Source organism: Argopecten irradians, chromosome 9, assembly GCF_041381155.1.
Source record: "Argopecten irradians isolate NY chromosome 9, Ai_NY, whole genome shotgun sequence".
Lineage (NCBI taxonomy): Eukaryota > Metazoa > Mollusca > Bivalvia > Pectinida > Pectinidae > Argopecten > Argopecten irradians.
In genome coordinates, this window is record NC_091142.1 from 22,083,475 (window position 1) to 22,102,275 (window position 18,801).

The 18,801-nt window shown below is 35.7% G+C and overlaps 1 protein-coding gene across 1 annotated transcript; it reads left to right on the forward strand.

Moving 5' to 3' along the window:
- Positions 1–3,468: 3,468 nt before the first annotated feature.
- On the forward strand, positions 3,469–17,362 carry LOC138331785 (TRAF-type zinc finger domain-containing protein 1-like). The gene is made up of 11 exons (XM_069279554.1): positions 3,469–3,866; positions 8,104–8,296; positions 8,803–9,277; positions 9,755–9,973; positions 10,226–10,293; positions 10,665–10,843; positions 11,140–11,248; positions 11,791–12,433; positions 13,714–13,852; positions 14,298–14,436; positions 14,823–17,362. Exons 1-11 carry the CDS (start codon positions 3,823–3,825, stop codon positions 14,868–14,870), a joined length of 2,256 nt encoding a protein of 751 aa, XP_069135655.1. The 5' UTR covers positions 3,469–3,822; the 3' UTR covers positions 14,871–17,362.
- Positions 17,363–18,801: the final 1,439 nt, after the last annotated feature.

The window sequence follows — 18,801 nt, forward strand, 5'->3', positions numbered from 1 at the left end:
AAATATATTTATCCTGCAACTGTCCCACATACTGACCGATAACTACTGCCGGATAAACTTGTGCTTTATCCGTCAATACGATATGCTTTATCCGTCAATACGATCACGTGAATTTGTTCCATATCTGACGGCACTTTTTCTAACTTGACCCAGAACTTGAACCTTCCGGTGAATGAAACGTCATTCAGTCCCGCTAAAACGTGACGTCACATTCACCGAAATGACGTCATTTTTACGATATCGAAAATCTCGTATGGCGGTGCCGTCTTTTTCTTGGCTCATGACAAAGGTATGTATTGTTAAGTAATTCTTTAATGGGTATTTATTGTTATTTGAGTATTTTCATTTTCTTTTAGTGATATATCACACTGAATAGAATTACGGTGACTGTTTGTGAATGCGCTTATTTATTTCCCACGGCAGTAAAAAGGAGTGCACTCTCATTCGGTTAAGTGAATGAATCTTTACCTCCGCATCAAAGAATCGTCTCGCTTCGAGCGAAACAAAGTAAGGAACTGTCAATTTGCTTTCGTTTTGAATGCCATAATGGTTGCAGGATAAACAGAATACACGGTTAGTATCTTACAATACAAGGTTTATTTTAGTGCTCGACACGGAAAGCCGAGATGACTCGGCAAAGCCTCGTCATCTCGGCTTTCCTAAGTCTCGCACCAAAATAAACCTTGTATTGTAAGATACTAACCGTGTATTCTCTATATGTCGTACACAGGTAAAACAAAAAATGGAAGGTGACTTATTCAGAAACAAATATGGTTCTAAGAACTATTTCAACTAAAGGTTTAACCTTAAAAATTATTCCAGTCTAGTACTGTAATTACGGAATCGTGGCATATACCAATCTTCCGTAATTTCTAAGGTATTAGTAAAAATTCTAAGCATTTATTTTCACCGTTTCGAATCTAAATGTACATCATTATCACACTAAATATGCTTATTTAAATATCACTTAGTATATTTTTTAAAAAGGTACAAGATATTATATTTATCTATTATGGCCTGGTTGAGAGGGCACTATTGCCTCATAGTATTGTCGAGGGATGGAATAGACAATACTATGAGGCAATAGTGCCCTCTCAACCAGGCCATAATGGGTTTAGTACATACCCTGACATGAGACCGTTTTCCATGTCATCGCAAACTTTGAGAAGCACGTCAAGCGATAGGCCTACCTCGCAACGCTATCTTCATTTCCACACCACGTTGTTACATTAAAAGTACAATATATAAGTTGTGGCAGAGATATGGGATTCTATAAAAACGGGATTCAACTTCATGAAAATTAAAAGTAGATCAATATAGAACATTAGTGAACAGTCATCTGTAGAAAAACAAGATTTGCTTCCATCCCCGCACAAAACAGCCTGTCCGCCATCTTGACGTCTTGGTCGAAGCGCAACGTTATAATGACGTCATGTAATGGTGACGTCACAATACATTCATGTTCAATTTCGCGCCACTTCAATAGTGCCCGCTTGCCCGGGCACTATTGCAAATAGTATCCATGTGTGTAGCCAATCAGAATCCAGTATTCTGTCACGTGATGTACTAATTATTTACAATGCCTGTATACAAGTAATTTCAATTTTCATTTTAACACTTTATGTGGTTACTTTTTGGATTATACGATAAATGTTCATATATCATACTATTAAATCTCGGTATGATATACAAAACGGTCAACAATGAATATACTATTTTAAGGATTTAGTATAATTTTGAAATAATGAATTTAAATCTACACTTAAACTGATACCATTGATGTATTTCTGCTTTTTAGTAAACGTTATGGATAAAGTTTTAAAGGCAACAATATAGATATACATATTATTTTCGGTATAAGTTCGGTACTGTTACTCCAATATCACATAACTGATAACCGTCCACATTTTATTTTTACTCAAAAACTGTGCCGTGTTTGCATCGTTATAGCAGAAGTTTGAAATAAAAACACGGATTCTAGATATATTCATGCTAAATTTTGGGATTTTACTCGTAAAAAGATAGTGTTACATTATACTGTTTTTTTTATTACACTGAAATTTACATCCTATGCTATCTAAATCTAAGTCCAGACTGATCCGAACATCTTTTTGATATCGCTATCAAATTGGACTGATTATCTAAGCTAAAGTTAGATATATACTTGTCTGAATTTTTAAAGTGGTGTAAATGGAATGTTTTGAAACTGAAAATATCTACATCATAAAGCTAGAATAACCATTTACTCGAAAAACTCAAATTTTAGATCTAACGTATACGTATATATGCTGTATACATGTATAGTACTAGGCTTACCTTGTGTAACCGCGGACTACTCTGACATCACAAGACCACGTGACCACATAGCTCATTATCTCTGAATCGTAGTCGACGCTACCCGTAAATCACGACCAAAACCAACCGATAGCGATAAAAGATAGGCGATTTGTTGGGTGGGACTTAATTTTTCATTCATCCAAAGCAATATCCTGACGTATTATCAAAAAAATTTTGGCTGCACAAATCCTTTAAAAGCTATGCATTACCCGGTATATGATTTTATTACTGAAAGCTATTGCCCCAAAAGCACAATATTACTGTTTTTCCTGCAAATTCAAAGTTGTTTTTGACTTTCGAAAATGCTTGTATTTCATATAAATGATAAATATATTTAATGCAATATATGGACTTTTGAAAACGCCATATTCTAGATTTGAATTGGAAACTAAGATATAAAATAAAATCGACATTCTGAATAAAAATTAATCTTTGTTACTTTTGCAGTGAAAAGGTCTTATTTATGTAGCAGAGATGTACTAAATAAAATAGCATAATTCTATATACATGTACTGTACACTGAATTGTAGTCCAGGGGTGTAGAGATCGTAAGTGATCGTAACCGCTGGAGTATCGAGGATTGTCTAGGACTGAATGTACAATTGCATTTGTACCTGGACAACGGACGCCATGTTCACACGTAGTGCACTCTGTGTCTACCTGTAATCGAAATCTTGCGCACTCCGTGTCTACCTGTAGTCTAAACGTAGTGCATTCCGTGTGCACAAGGGTGTAACCTTTAATTTAGTGCTAATAAGTGTAATGCGACGTTAACGTGCCAAACTATTAGTATGCAACTTGTCAAGTACGCAAAATACGCGAAATTGAAGATTGAAGCAACATTGGCACATCATTCTTTCTTGCAATTTCCTTGTTTATCGCCGCTGAATGATATTATTAACTAATTGTGGCTAAATCTGATTAAAATAGGCCTACTGACCAGATGTCCAGAGGTATGTAGTCGATAAACTTGTAATTCATCCAAGTCACATCCGGTTCCTTAAATGTATATGATTTTTGTGTGTCAGCAATCCGTTCCGGAACCGGAAATGTAGTCAGCTATTTTCCGACAACTTTACAACCAATCAAATTCGACATTACATTTACATCGACCAATCACAAATGCCTTAACAACCCTATGCTGACGGATATTTGTGTTGACTTCGATGACAGGTAGCATGCCAAAGGAGAAGAGTGCTTGGCGATGTCTTCACCTGCCGATTGTGAATCTATTTAGACCGGACAGATTGAATAATTTTGTGTTTGATAAGCCATGAATTTCTCGACAAGTTTAGTTTCACTTTTACATTTTTCAGAGAATCGATTATTTACAAAATTTCTTTAGAAAACGACTACTTTCACATTGTCCATTGTGTGGGATTAGACAAAAACTGCTTTGTGTTAATATCTGGACCATACAGTGGTCGTATTTAGTACATGTATAAATACATAAACTTATTTGAGTTGTCGTAAAATACCGAGACAATGGCGGAAAGTGAGGCAGTTGACACAAAGTTCTGCTCAAACTGGTGAGTAACAACAATATTAAAACTTCCTAAATTACAGTTGCTGTAAATCGTCTTGAATTATGCTTTGGTCAAAACCCCTTCTGGTTAGCCTTAGGATGTAATCCTGGCATTATTTTTAACCATTTTGGCTTGGTCCTCGACCAGACACCAGACATGACCTGATGGTGGCAGAGGCGCTCCGGCAGGTGCCCATAGAGTTTTAGCTTGACATTAAAATTTCTCTGGTGTCCTGTAGCTAGATCTTCATAATCGGCCACATAGCCTTCACATGTCGTTTGAGTATCGTCCAATATCTGACGAGAATTGAGTGACAATTACCACCGTAGGATATTTGGCCTTGCCTGGTACAAACATCGTTTGTTGCCCATAGCTAGGATACTCAGGCGATATTCTTACGATGTAACAGTCTATTGAATAGGGCAATTATCGCCCAGACATCACAAATGATAATACGACATTAAGTATTAGATGTTAGGTCGATATTTACTACTTCGCTGTTCTCAGAAATTTATCTTTGGAAGCAGATGCTGTAAGATTACCCATTACCCACACAGTGACGGTACCGCACGGCCTCCTTTTTATGTAAATGATGTGTGATAAAATTTTAAGTGGTGTTCTCCGATATCAGAAAAATGGCCTCCTTTTTATGTAAATGATATGTGATAAAATTTTAAGTGGTGTTCTCCGATATCAGTGACGGTACCGCACGGCCTCCTTTTTATGTAAATGATGTGTGATAAAATTTTAAGTGGTGTTCTCCGATATCAGAAAAATGGCCAAAACCAGCGGTTTACCCCTATTCTTGGATACGTGAGGAACATATTTTTGTATTATCGGTCGATGTACACATGCATGTTATGGATTTTTCAAAGGTAAACATGCATGATGCTGAATAATTGATACACGATCTGTAAATTGTAAGTTGTGTAAGAGGAATAATAGCAGTCTATGGTCACTATACACTCCCCTCTTTTTTCAAGTATATGTCGTTGCCCTCGAAGACATACAACTGAGGATTTTAGTGTGGGTGCCAAGTTTTGTATGGATCATGAAAGGAGAAAATGTAGAGATCAGACCGAGATTTGAACCTGGAACCTCCAAACACTAGATCTACCTGGTTACTGATGATCGACCCAATCCAGTCCCACTACAAATGTATAGCAAGACCAGGGCTCGAACCGGCTGCTAGCTATATATATAGCCAGATGCTTTCTTAATAGTGACTAGCTGAAACAATACTCCTAAATGTGTACCGGGTATATGTAGGAGGCTGTGTACCACCTGACTGTATGGGATTGCCAAACAACATTATGTTTCAAAAGTTCCATGTCATGTCAATTAACCTCTAACATTGTTTACTGACCATATTCATGCAGACCTAATTCCTATTGGTCGGCATAATTCCTCGAGGAGCTCAGTAATTCCAATAGGAATTATTATGACTGGTCAAGTTTTAGCACACTTGATGAGTGTTTGATTATGACGTGGTGCTGATACCATATATATGCTCCTTATCCCCTTTTATCGACCTCAGGCAAAGTCTTTTTGCAGAAATTTTGATAATTGCTAAATAATGATATGATTATTAAAATGGTCCCAGTCATGCAGGGCTGCTCATCAGAGGTTAAATAGGCCAAGATGATCGGGCACAGTGGTCGCGACACCAGACATACTCTGGTGTGAGGCCTGAAGTATCTCGACCTAAGTGGTCAAGCGCAGATAGTCAATCCATACACTCCAGTTGCACTTTTACAATTAGTTATAGCATCCGGTTAGCATTTTGAAGCTACAAGTTGATTTCTACTGTCTTCTTACTAATTCATATATACCTTAATTTTGTTGTATTTAAATTACAAATTTCCCTCTTGATCTACATTTTTGTAACTACATGTGACCATCTCTGATGTAATGGGAATCAGTTGAACAATTCATGTTTCTACCGGTATTTTTGATATAAACATATAATAGATAAAAATAATTTGGATTTTGAAAATTTCAAGGACATGACAGTGATTTTTTAGGTACATTTGGGGCCGAACAAAGGCCCCTTTCCCTAGAGAATTTTTGCCATATTTTCCCAATTTCATGTAGATATTTTCCCAAAGAAAGAAAAACTCTCCAACATATCCATATTTCAAGAAAAATATTATGTAAATTTTTCCCAAATGAAAAGGTACAGGCCCCTGACATTATTGAGTAAGAAAATCACTGCATGATATAACATCAATTTTTTACTAACATTTTGGAAACAGGAAAGAAACACTAGTCTGGAATAGTGTTTTTATTTTTTGAAGTAGTCTGATATTTGGATACAACGATCAAATCAAGTTATAAAGTTAAAAAAACAATTAACCTGATACAGTGTATACTCAAATGCAATACATGTATATATCTGATAATAAACTGAATCACAATTTTAATTTTATTTTGAGAAAATAAGTTAAAAATGTCATACTTCTGTATTTTCAAAGGTGTCAAATGATGAAGAATACTGGTAATATGATTTTTTTCTTCTAAATTCCTAATTTTGCCTAGTTTTGCTAGGTTGTATCATTACAGTACATAATATTGGGATATGAAAAATAAAACATGTATAAAGGTACATGTACAGTTAAAGTTTAGGTATCATAGATCATTTTTGGAAATGCTCAAAATCTACATGCACAACAAGGTTAACATTTATTGCAAGACTAAAGTTATGGCTAATATCTGAGATATAAATAGCTCCCCCCCCCCCTACCCCCACCTTTACCCCTCTCCCAAAATACAGTACCATTATATACTTATGCCTTGGCCACATACAACACATTCCAGGATTGTTCCTTAATTACTACAACAGTAAATGCCAGTAGAATGAACTACCTATATATACACACTACTGTAGTGGGAGTATCGGACTAGATAACCGACATAGAGAGCTTATCTCACAGTCATATAGCATTGTTTTGTGTTTATTATCACAGTCAATTATTAATAGTTCTCCTGGCAATAGGCAGGTGTTTTCCCTACTGAATCTCAAGCTACCAGACTTGTATTTCAACACAATTTGCTATAAATAATGCTCTGCTTTCATGTATGTACCATTCCTATTATTTTGTGCATGTAAACATGCAGATACAGTATATAAAAGAACATATATATAATGTGTATTGGATATATTAAAGAGTGGAAATTAAAGCTATTTGATCAAAGTCTTCAAAATTAGAAAATTTCACGTTGATCTTTATTTTCATAAAATATCTAAAAGTCAATTGGTAAGACAAAGTTTCAAGTTCAGACATTTCATTGCAGCTTACTTGTCAATTTTACTGATGCATGCATCTTTTTTTTATCGCAATTCCGCTCAATTATTAAAATCTTTAAAGATATTCATTCATTATCAAAGAGTAATAAAAATGAAAGGTTTCAATAAGTATATACTGATAATTATAGCTTCTTATTGTAAACAACTTCATATATTTTCAACTTCTCAAAATGTGCTTGTCATTGTGCTTTAATTTTATACTGATCGAGTCTTCAAGACTGCCTGAACATGTTGGGATACAAAAAAGTGCTACAAATGTTATGCATATGAAAGAACTTTACCTTCATTCATAGTCACAAGCATCAAAAAAGCTTAATTACATGTATGTCTTCGTAAACATCCTGTATTTTTGAAATGGTAAATCACTAAATCTTAGGTACTGATACTGCATACCAGTTCTAATAGTAAAATTCTCATGAATAACGCTGGTAGGGGTGCATATATATAACCAACTAGCCTGACCTCCAGGGCTATAGTGAATTTCAGGTCAGGTCTTGTGGCTTTATGACCATTGTTACTAGCCCATGGATCAGTGACCTTCAATTAAGGTTACTGCTAATTAAAGGGTCAATCAAATACTGGTAGGCTAAAATCTTAAAAAAAAACCTTCACATATCAAAACAGTAATTATTGTTTAAGAGGCACAGAGACCTGCTGCTAATTGGGCCTGTAGTTTGCATGCATGAAGAGACCGTAAAGTTTGTTTAAATGGATGACTTAAAAAAAAAAACTCACTTTGACCTTCAAACAAGCGTTTATACAAAGTAATTAAGTCCTATGGAAGCAACATTTTTTGTCATTTTGTGCGTATTAGTGGACAATTAAAATGTAAATATAAATGGTCAATCAATGGAAAATGTATGCATGTACTTATGTAGATATGGTACCAGTATTAAATTATTAAATACATTTAATTGAAAATTTATTTTGCAGCAAAAGGGACATCAGTGCTGCTAATTTCATGATGCATGAAATGCATTGTCGACGGCACATCTCACTGTGCGAACACTGTAAGGAACCTATTCCTAAGGCAGAGATGGAAGTCCACTTTGAAGAAAGCCATGCCAAAATCAACTGTGCTAAGTGTAACCAACCAGTCCAGAAAATGGACCTGGAAAAACACGAAGTAAGTTATGGATTAGGCTCTATTGTTGTAATCACACATTAGACTTATATGTGGGTTTTGTCTTCCATTTTGATATGCTATCATCACAAACCCACGTCATCCTTCTAACATCACAAAAGATGGAGCGGTGACTTGTGAGATTCCGATGATGGGGATATGCATTTGTGACATGATTCTTTAACTTATTTTTCTTTAATCTATTTAAATCGGAACCACAATTAAAAGATAATTAGGTAATGAACCAGTAGAAACGTTGCCCTTGGATATGTTGCATTTATGCCTGACCAGTTGAAAATCTGTACTATAAGTGTATTTGAGAAACTCTACTTTACACACCTTGCTTTTAATTTCACAATCATTTGAAATTGCATTATTACAACTTAATGTTGTTTACAATATAGTCGAGCAATGTTCAGGTCATCAAGGTTTGACCATGATTTACAATATTAGATATGGCAGAGTTGTATAACTTCATTACATGGATGTGTTTTTGTTTTCATACATAGGAACAAGAGTGTCCCAAACGTCCAATGAAATGTGCGTATTGTGAAATGGACGTAGCGCAGCAGGAACTAGAAGCACATTTAGGCTACTGTGGTACACGGACAGAGCCATGCCCTCGTTGTGGGCAGTACATCATGATCAAAGACCAAGTCAAACACGAGGACAGTAACTGTACATACCCTCAGCCGAAACCCACGAATGGTAGGGATGACAGCAGACGGGTGTCAAACGGCACGGCTAGTAATGGTGATGGAGTCGGTGCAGCATTCTCTGATGACATGTTGTTTGGTTCTGGGAACATGAATTCATTCGAGTTTAAGGAGATACAGAGGATTCTGACAAAACCAGAAATGAGTGGAGCTGCAGAAGGAGTTAGTACGCGTGGGAGTCGACAGAGGGAAACAGAAAAAACTAAAAAGACAGCAGGAAAGAAATCCAACGACAAAAATAAGAAATCCGATCTCAACAGATTAAGAGGTACACAATTATACAAGCTCTTTCAAATATTATAATATTATGTTGTAGTAATGCATATTGTGAATTTTGTGACCGATCTAGATCTGTCAGCAAGTTAGTGACAGGAAGCCATCTTGTATTGACTTTTGAGTCCCCATATTATCAAAAGTTTAATAATTGAAAGTAAAGAATATGGGTTCATCTTTCATTTAACTGATAAAGATCTATCAGTGGTGAGCATGAAACACCTCTTGCTACTTTATTACTTTTACAATTTATTTGTGGTTTACTTTGCAGAACATTTTTGTGAAATGTTACATACCTGGGTAGTCTATATGCATATGGTTCCATTATCTCCAAATTTTCTCAATTTTTGAAGCACCTTGCAATTGAATGTTTATTAATTGGGTCAAATACTGTTCCATTGTAGTACTTTTATCCAGACATTCTATGATTTAGTGTGTGTGTGTTTTTTTTTTTTTTTTTTTGGACGTACAGAGCAGGCCAGTAGTAGCCAGTCAGGGACCGGGTCAGTCTACAGTACAGAGGAGCAGGACCGATTACTGGCTATGGCTTTATCAGATGACCTTCAGACAGACACTGACATTGACCAGTATATACGGGCGATTGATAAACCTAGAGTATCACTCACTCCCGATAGTCCACTGTATGATGACAGCTTCGGAAATCCAGCAAACATACACTCAAGTTTTGGAGGTAGGCTTTATTCTATCTGATTTATAAAAAACATCAGGTAATGATATGGGAATTGAAATCATTGAAAGGTAATTCATTTGATAAGAGGCAAATTGTATCTGATCAGATGATTTTTTCTTCGGAAAACAGCACCAGTGTTTTACTTTGCCCCTGGTATTAAATTACTTATTATTGATGGAACATGTAAATTCAGACATCATGATCTAATTGTCTGTAGTACTGATTTCAAGATGGCTGTTATATTATTTTCAGATCTTTCTGTTTTACCGTGTGAGTTCTGTGGTCAAGCCATTCCAGTGGATGACCTTGTGATACACCAGGTATATAAACAGTTCAGTGTTGGATTCTAGCTACAGTATATCAGACTTCTTAAAAATGGGACATACGTGCATGTGGCAATAGTGTTTATAATGTTCACTGTTTGTTCTTTAACATACTCTCATTTTCATTGTCTGTGACCTATATAATTAGAGACTATCCTCAGGAACTGGGAAGGAAGATTGTGGTTTTGTGATAGTTTCATTATCTTTGCGACTATATGTCACTGTGACCTATCTTATGCCTTCGACCTCAGCTGAATAAAAATAATTGTTCAGAATTTTATTTTGTATCATTAAAAGGAACTTGCAATTCAAACTGGGTTTATCCTACTTTTCCAATTTTACTAATATCCAACCAATGTTATTTTCAGAGTAACTGTATTGAGGACCCTCTAAGTTCATTGATGCCCCATGCAGCTTCCTCAGAGACTCCAATCCCAGAACAGCCAGATGATAACCGGTTTCGTGGAGCAGCCCCAGAGACGAGACAACCACCACCAATTATTAATAACCTTGTCCCAGAATCCTCCTCAGCCCCTCAACAGCAGTGGTATGCTAGATTTATCCTATCACTACAGCAGTACAACTGGTGAAATATACATAGAATGAACTTTAAAAAAGTACAATTTCATTGCATTTTACAATTAGAAAACTGTTACCATGTTTGACATCCTTCAAGGTGGTTTTGGCTATGAGTAATTCTTCATTCATGTCACACTATAAAAGGGATGTGAAGGACAACACTCAAATCTTGTTTTCTATTATTTTCTACTAGAACATAGAAACTTCTTTCCCTGTTATGAAAATAAAAATCAACCATGATATTGACAGAGTGCATATTTCCAGGTTTGAACAGATGATCTCCCCTGAAGAGGAAGACTTTACAGATGATTTCCTGCTGCCGTGTGAATTCTGTGAGGAGTTGTTCCCCCATGAGATCTTAGTACAACACCAAGTGAGTAACAGTTAAATTACACATTATTAGCTTAATCTAACGTCCAATTAATTCATCGACAGGTTTTAGTGTTACCACTAGCCTCCCACCTTTGAGTGGTGAATTTGAAAGTAACATTGGGTTTGCAGTTATTGGTCACTGGCTTTAGAGGGACAATGTTGTGGTTTTCTTTGGGTAATATTTATTAAGGAATTAGAGATCATGCAAGTTTCGAGTTGCCTTATATTCTATACAATTTAGTTATCAATTTTACAGAGATGATGGTCAAAATATAACCCCCTAGCCCTCCATCTTTGTGTTTTGAGTTTGAATCCCATGTATGGCAGTTGCCAGGTAAAAGATTGTAGGTTGGTGGTTTTTTTCTTGAGATAAGCCAGCTTTCCTCCAGCTCCTTAATAAATCTTAACACATGTATCCTTTAATGGCCCTTCCTACTAGAAGGAGGCAAAAACATACAAACATGTCTGTATAACTTAGAATGGTAAAAAATATCTATTTATGATCTATAATAATAAATTAAGATATTTTTATTTAACTTTTAGGCTGTTTGTACATCAAATGAAACTGTAACACCAAGAGTAATGCCCTCTGTAACAAGGAAAATTGATCCTTCTAATAGACGAAATCAAAATGTAGAGGAATCAACTCGCGTCAGAAAACGTCAGCCTGCTCCAGATATAGCCAGCATATTGAGTGAAAGTCCAGACAATCGCCGTAGACAGGCTGGTGCCTCATCACGTTCAAGTGCAAACAATTTAACAGCACGTTCGCAACATCTGAAATCCACGATGGAGAAATATGGAGTAGCTGCTGATGACCCATACAGACAGAGGGCGGAGCGTCGAGCGCTCAGACATCAAATCTCCCAGGAGGATGATGAAGAAGAGACACCACGCCCCAGGACAGGACGATCTGGGACGAAACGGGGCCTTGCTGCTAAGAGTACACTTGATAGTCTTCTTCAGGTTGATCCTCCAAATCCTGCCAGATCATCACATGATTTATTGGGTCATGTGACGACATCATCGTCTACAAGAAAAACTAGCAAAGACAATTTGAATTCCTCTCGACAGACACGTCAGATTGGTGTGTCTTCTGTGTCCAATCCCGGTACTAGATCGTCTCAAAAGTATGATGTAAATTCCTCCAGTTTACTGTATGGTGATTCCATTAGGACAGGCAGAGGTAATGATATTGTTAATGGTTTTATATTACAATTTATATTACAAAGTATTCTGCTTTCGAGGGTAAATATTCATCAAACTGTGTCATTTGTTTGTTCTGAAAAACATATTGTTAGTGCCGCACAATTAATTTCCTTGTTGGGTGTAGAGTCTGTGTACATCCACTATGTGTAGATTCCAACTGCGCACACGATACCAGAAGTCTGTGTCTTGTAGTGTTTAAAAGATTTTGCCGTGATGTACGTTCCACTATTGCTTACTAAACCCTGTGACCACAGCAGCATTTGCTGCAGTTCTAATAACTATTTCTAAAATCACCAGCCTTGCGTAAGAGAAACAAAATAAAAAAAAACATAATAAAAAATATCTGAGTGTTTGAGCTCTAGATGTAATGTACCCCAGAAAGGCGTTCAAGCATGGCACAGGTAAGTCACCATGTGCACATAGACTGGACAGTGTTCTAGCGGACGACTATTTTGAACAGCGAAACAAGTCTATCTTATCAATATCAATATAAAACTAAAGAACACACTTAACAAAGTTCAAGAAGTAAAGGAAAGTATTTATTACAATACACCATGGACGTAAACTATCTCTTTGCATTAGTCTCAAGCATAATGAGCGAAAGTGCTGCGTACACCTGTTGCAGAGGATGATTTTTACTGGAAATTAAGGTTAGGAAGTAGTTAGCGAGCACTTAATGTCTAACAGACATACATGTATTTCTAGGTTTTTTTTAAAACATATCACAAATACATGATGTAACAATACCTACCCACAAGAGCAGATAGCAATAGCAATGCAATTAATATGATAATTATTTTGAAAGGTATGAAGGAACTGTTGGTAATAAGCATTCTATGTCCCAGCTGGTGTAAATCCCAGACATTTATTGTCCCAAAGGTACATACACATCCTGTGCTGCCATACAATGTGTCATGATTATGATTGGTTCAGCCAGATATTAAGTCTGTTGGAATATACACCAGTCAAGGATCAAAAGTCAAATTTCTATCAACTTAGATTAGATTTTACGCACTGTTGGAATAAATACCAACAGTGTTAAAATTGGACTTTAAAGCCAAATTTCTATCAAGATGAATTGATAAATCATTATTTTATGATATTTACACTTACTGGTCACTTCTACTATATACACTAACCAAGGCAAAGCTCTGGCATCTATATAGACCATCGATGCCATAGGGAGATAGTTTAATGCTTAAATAAATCATTATACTTTAATTACCTGGAGATTAGTGAACTGTTTGATGCTATTAGGCAGTGATCCAGCTGCTGCCTCCAGGAGGTCCAGGGGAGGAGTGACCGCTCGTGACGTCCAGCAGGAACTAGACCACCTTCCAGAGAGTCGGTCATCACTGGGGATAAGTGGTACGACTGGGGCCAGGAGGACTTCTAGGTAAAATATGTCTTGTTAATATCTGTAATATGATCACCATGCTATAATTGGATAGATATAAAAAGAAATACCATCTAACCTGTAATGTTTGAGTGGATTATATTTTCTTGATTTTGCAGGATATTATTTTGTTCGCTGAAATTTTGTTTGTGAAATCATTATATTATACACTTACCGGATGGCGAAGTTTTGCTGGCAGTGTGTTAGAGTCAAAATCACAAATATGTTTACCCACAAAAAGAACCTGATATTTTTTTATGTTGACTAGTTTGAAATGTCATTGTAAGGTGAAATATTGAGATTTATTGTAGTCCTGTTTCATGAAATTGCATATAATCCTCGTGATAAAGAGTTGTTTCCCTTGTACCATATAAACTTTTAGTCAAGTAAACCTGTTACCTTTTTTATTTTATTTGACGGCTTTTGCATTAAATATGTCTCACAGAACCTCAGAGGATCGCACAGTACATGTATCTGGTCTCCGCACCACGTCCACAACACCAGGATCAGCCCGACGTGACAGAGGCAATGGTATCTTCTCACACGGACAGGCAACCACATCAAGCTCAACAACATCCCGAACTGTGAGTATCAATTTATCACACGGTACTATGGTATCATGTAAAATTCCTTCTTTTATGGTTTGGAGCTTTCAAATTCTTTTTCAGTAGAACTGCTCCTGGTTTGATACAGAGTGTAGCTTATATTATCTACATGTAACAAATTTGCTGTGGTTCCATAGCAACAACATGAACAAAATAAACATTTCTACATAACTGGTACTACATGTACATGCATTGTAACATTTGCTTTATGATGCATACAGTAATAATATATAGAGTTTTATCATATAGTGAAAACTGAATATAAATGGCTGACCTGATTATCCATGTGTATTGCACAAATGAGAGGTCATTGCAGTTTAAAAAAGATTTATATTTTAATGAAAATTTGTTATTTTGTATTACAGAGAACACAACCACATTCAACACACAGAGGGCGAGATTCCTACCACTGATACTGGGATTTATTCTATGCAATTCTACTGTTCATCAACAGCTTTTACCCGTCTACTCTTCACACGCATTGGCCATTTGTAACCTGGTCTCCATGTACCATTGGCAAGCTAAATGTTTATCATTAGACATGTGTAATCTTGTCTACCTTTGGCCGTCTTTAACCAGGTCTACCATTGGTCACCTGTAACCTGGTCTACCATTGGTCAGCTGTAACCTGGGATACCATTGACAAGCTGTAACATGGTTTATCATTGACCATCTGTAACCTTGTCTACCATTGCCTATCTATAGGCTGGTTAACCAATGGTTATCTCTAACCTGGTCTACTATTGGCCGTCTGTAACCTGGTCTACCATTGGCCAGCTATAACCTGGTCTACCATTGGCCATTTGTAACCTGGTCTACCATTGGCCATCTCTAACCTGGTCTACCATTGGCCATCTCTAACCTGGTCTACCATTGGCCGTCAGTAACCTGGTCTACCATTGGCCATGTGTAACTTGATCAACCATTGACCATCTGTAACCTGATCTACCATTGCCAATCTGTAACATGGTCTTTCATTGGCCCTCTGTAATCTGCTTTATCATTGGCCATATGTTAGCCGATGTACCTGTCACAAGGTCTATCATTGGCTATCTGTAACCTTGGTTGCTTTTAACTTTTTCTAATGTGATCTACTATTTGGCTCCTGTAGTCAAGTCTACCATAATTGAACAGCTGAAACCTGGTCTACAATTTGTATTGACATCTCAGCTCTTCCATTTGATTATCATTTAGTGATGGGTTTCAGACAGTAAATCCCAAGTTATCATGATTGCTGACCAAAAAATTGATTGTCTTTTCATGGTATTGTAACATTTCTTAAGGAGGACTTAAACTCACAGCTCTTCATTGTCACCAACTATCAATTGTAAAGTTATTATGTTTTTAGTTAAAACAGTTAATCTTCATACTTCATCATAATTTAGATAAAATGTATATTATTCAAAGACTTAGAATGGGTCTTGTGAATAGAGACTTAACATGTATTTATGCATAAATTTCACTACAAACCCTCGCCAAAATTTTATACATATCAAAAATGTCTTGGTCAAATGTATCAGTACCGTTTATAAGTCTTGAAATTATTTTTATAGTACATACTAATATTGTCATTTTCCACCCCGATTTATTAGACTTTGATCACATTATGACACAATTTTTGTGAAGGGGTTTAGACCAGGATATTTCTATATTGGACCAGCGATAATCTGCATGGAACATGAATCCTTAAGACAAACCGTCCAGATTATGAATTTTCCAGGCTGTCGAATACTGTAAGTCCACTGTCTATAAAGGATATGAATAGCCTGAAAAAACATAACATTCACTGTAATTGTTATATAAATCATTTACCAGACCGAGACTTTCTCATTTGACAGTATGATTAAAGTCAATATAGACCAGCTGCAAACTTTATATTGTTCTCAATAGCGTATCATTTAATACTGTTTGTCAGGTAGTTATCAAGCTTACATATGTACCTTTCTAATTGTTCTGAAAGTAGTTCTCCAAAATTTCTGAGATGAAGCAGTGTTAGATACTGTAAACATACTAATTTAAGCCAAAACGCGAAAAAAGTGTAAATTCTGATTTATAATCGCGGATATGAATTACTGGGTAGAGTAAGTCATTAGTTGTTCAATACAAGAAATGCCCTCTTACAAAATTTAGCATTGTACATGAAAAGTGCTTCGAAGACAGTGTGAAAAGCGCTAAAATAAAGCTATTTTTAAAATAAGTATAACAGTATGAAATCGGCATGTCATGGATTTTTGTTTATTGTAAATTAAAATTATGTGTGTGATATCTTTAAACTATCAATTCTCAAATAAAGCACTCAGTAGGTTCATATGGTTGATGTATTTTACTACTGTACCCAATATAATAACCAATCATTATTTATCATCTTTTGTCTGTTTGCTGTGTGTTTTGTTGACAGTGCTAAGTATGTTTTGTTAAGTTTCAGCAATACTGGTTGTTGTATTTAAAGTAGCCAGTTTTATGAGTGAAATTAAAAATTCAAATCTTCATTTAAAAGAGGGACAATTCATAGAAATTGATTTTTAGGCAAGGTCATGCATTTTAAAACTGTAAATACGCTAACTGTAATAGTGTTTTGTACGGGTAGTGATAAACTTACAGTTAAGTCTGCCTTAGTGGCTACTTTGGTATCAAGAAAACCTGCTCTATTAGACCATCTTTTCAGGGTCCAAAATTGTCAAATTTGACACAAATGGCAGTCAATTCACAATGACTCATTGTACTCACTAATTCCAACTTCCATTTCAACTGGTTTATTACTGATATCAATGCAACTTCCTATGCACACTCAGACTAAATTGTCTCTATAATAGGTTGTTGACAGGTAAGTGTTAATTCGGGTCTGTAAGGTAACCTTGAAGACCCTGATTAATTTGAAGTGTTTTGTATATCTTACAAGTTTTTGTAGTGTTTTGTATATCTTACAAGTTTTTGTAGATTAACCATGACACTTCTGCCTGTGACTTGAAGAGATTTCAACTGTTACATGAGATACCATTTTTGGAAGTTTTGTTGCATCGTTACAATTTTTATGAATTTGTTTTGTTTTGCTGCAGGGAAATCCACTTTCCTCTTAAAGATAGATATCTCTATTTTTTCATGATCAACAATTTGTTTATTTCCAAAATTCAGAAATGGTCTCTTTCATATTCTAAAGTATATACCCAGTGTCATTGACAATGACGATAATATTTTACAGTTGTTTGAATCAGATTGCCAGTAGAATCAGGGAATTTAATGTAGCACTACATCAGGTGTTGGTATCATATGTCAATCATCGTGTCCAGCGACATGTGCAGCGAACTTATATAGGCTGTGCTGAAATCTGGATCATCATTTAAAATAGACACAAGCTGTTTGATTTTAAAGTCCCATTTAATTTCACACAACATGTTTGTTGATTTAATAAAATATTGATAAAACATGAATTGTTTTGTATTTACATTATGTAGGTTAGTAATTATCATGAAGAATGACAAAGGGAACATAAATGTATGTATGGTTGCCATAGTCTCGAATACAGGATGTAAGGAGTAATGGGGCTGTTGGCCATTTTGGCTTACCTGCACAGATAGTTAATTAAGTGGTTACACTTTTTGGGTAACAACTAGATGAAGAAGCATGCTGTTGATGATTACATTGTACATGTAATCAATTAAAGAGTGGTACACCGCTGACAAATGGTATTTTTTCACTATAAAAAACAGGAGCAGACGATTTAGTATTTTTATTCAGTTACAAAAGTTACTTACTTTACACCATTACCACCATTGAAAAGTTTGAGCTTCTAATTTTACTTCAAGCTAAAAATATGAAAAATAATTAATTGCATCCCGAAAAAATTCCGTGACACTATATCTTATATGGAATGAAGTACTGATTGCGCATGCACCAAAGGCGAAATAAATTATTTTGAATTATTTTTTGTGTTAATTAGGCATATATATACACGATTAAACACCAATTATTGTTCAAATGATTAACATCATTTATGCTCTGTCGGCGGTGTAATCAATTAAAGAGTGGTACAGTATATATAAACTTGTGAAAGTTATTACATTTGTATTCGAGATCTGAGATTAACTGGAACTGTAAGTCTATGGTTGACTTATACCCCCACTTCCCCTCTTAAAGACTATGGCAACCAGATGACATAGGAAAATAGGACCAAATATGTCCACCAATGATCTATGCCCAAATTTTGAAAGGGTCATTTTGAGGTTTTCATTTTTATCTGTTCACCATGGAAACCAAAATTTTAGAAAATAAAGCTAATTTGTTGCCTGTTGTACATGTACACATGGTCCCAAACAATGCTGTTAGTTTCCATTAACATTGGTGCTG

What these genes read in the sequence shown, in the direction of transcription:
- LOC138331785 (XM_069279554.1), top strand. Translation starts at nt 3,823, where the DNA reads ATGGCGGAAAGTGAGGCAGTTGACACAAAGTTCTGCTCAAACTG. An exon ending in CGATCTCAACAGATTAAGAG is followed by an intron (nt 9,278 to 9,754) that starts GTACACAATTAT and finishes TTGGACGTACAG; the next exon opens with AGCAGGCCAGTAGTAGCCAG. An exon ending in ATGACCTTGTGATACACCAG is followed by an intron (nt 10,294 to 10,664) that starts GTATATAAACAG and finishes TGTTATTTTCAG; the next exon opens with AGTAACTGTATTGAGGACCC.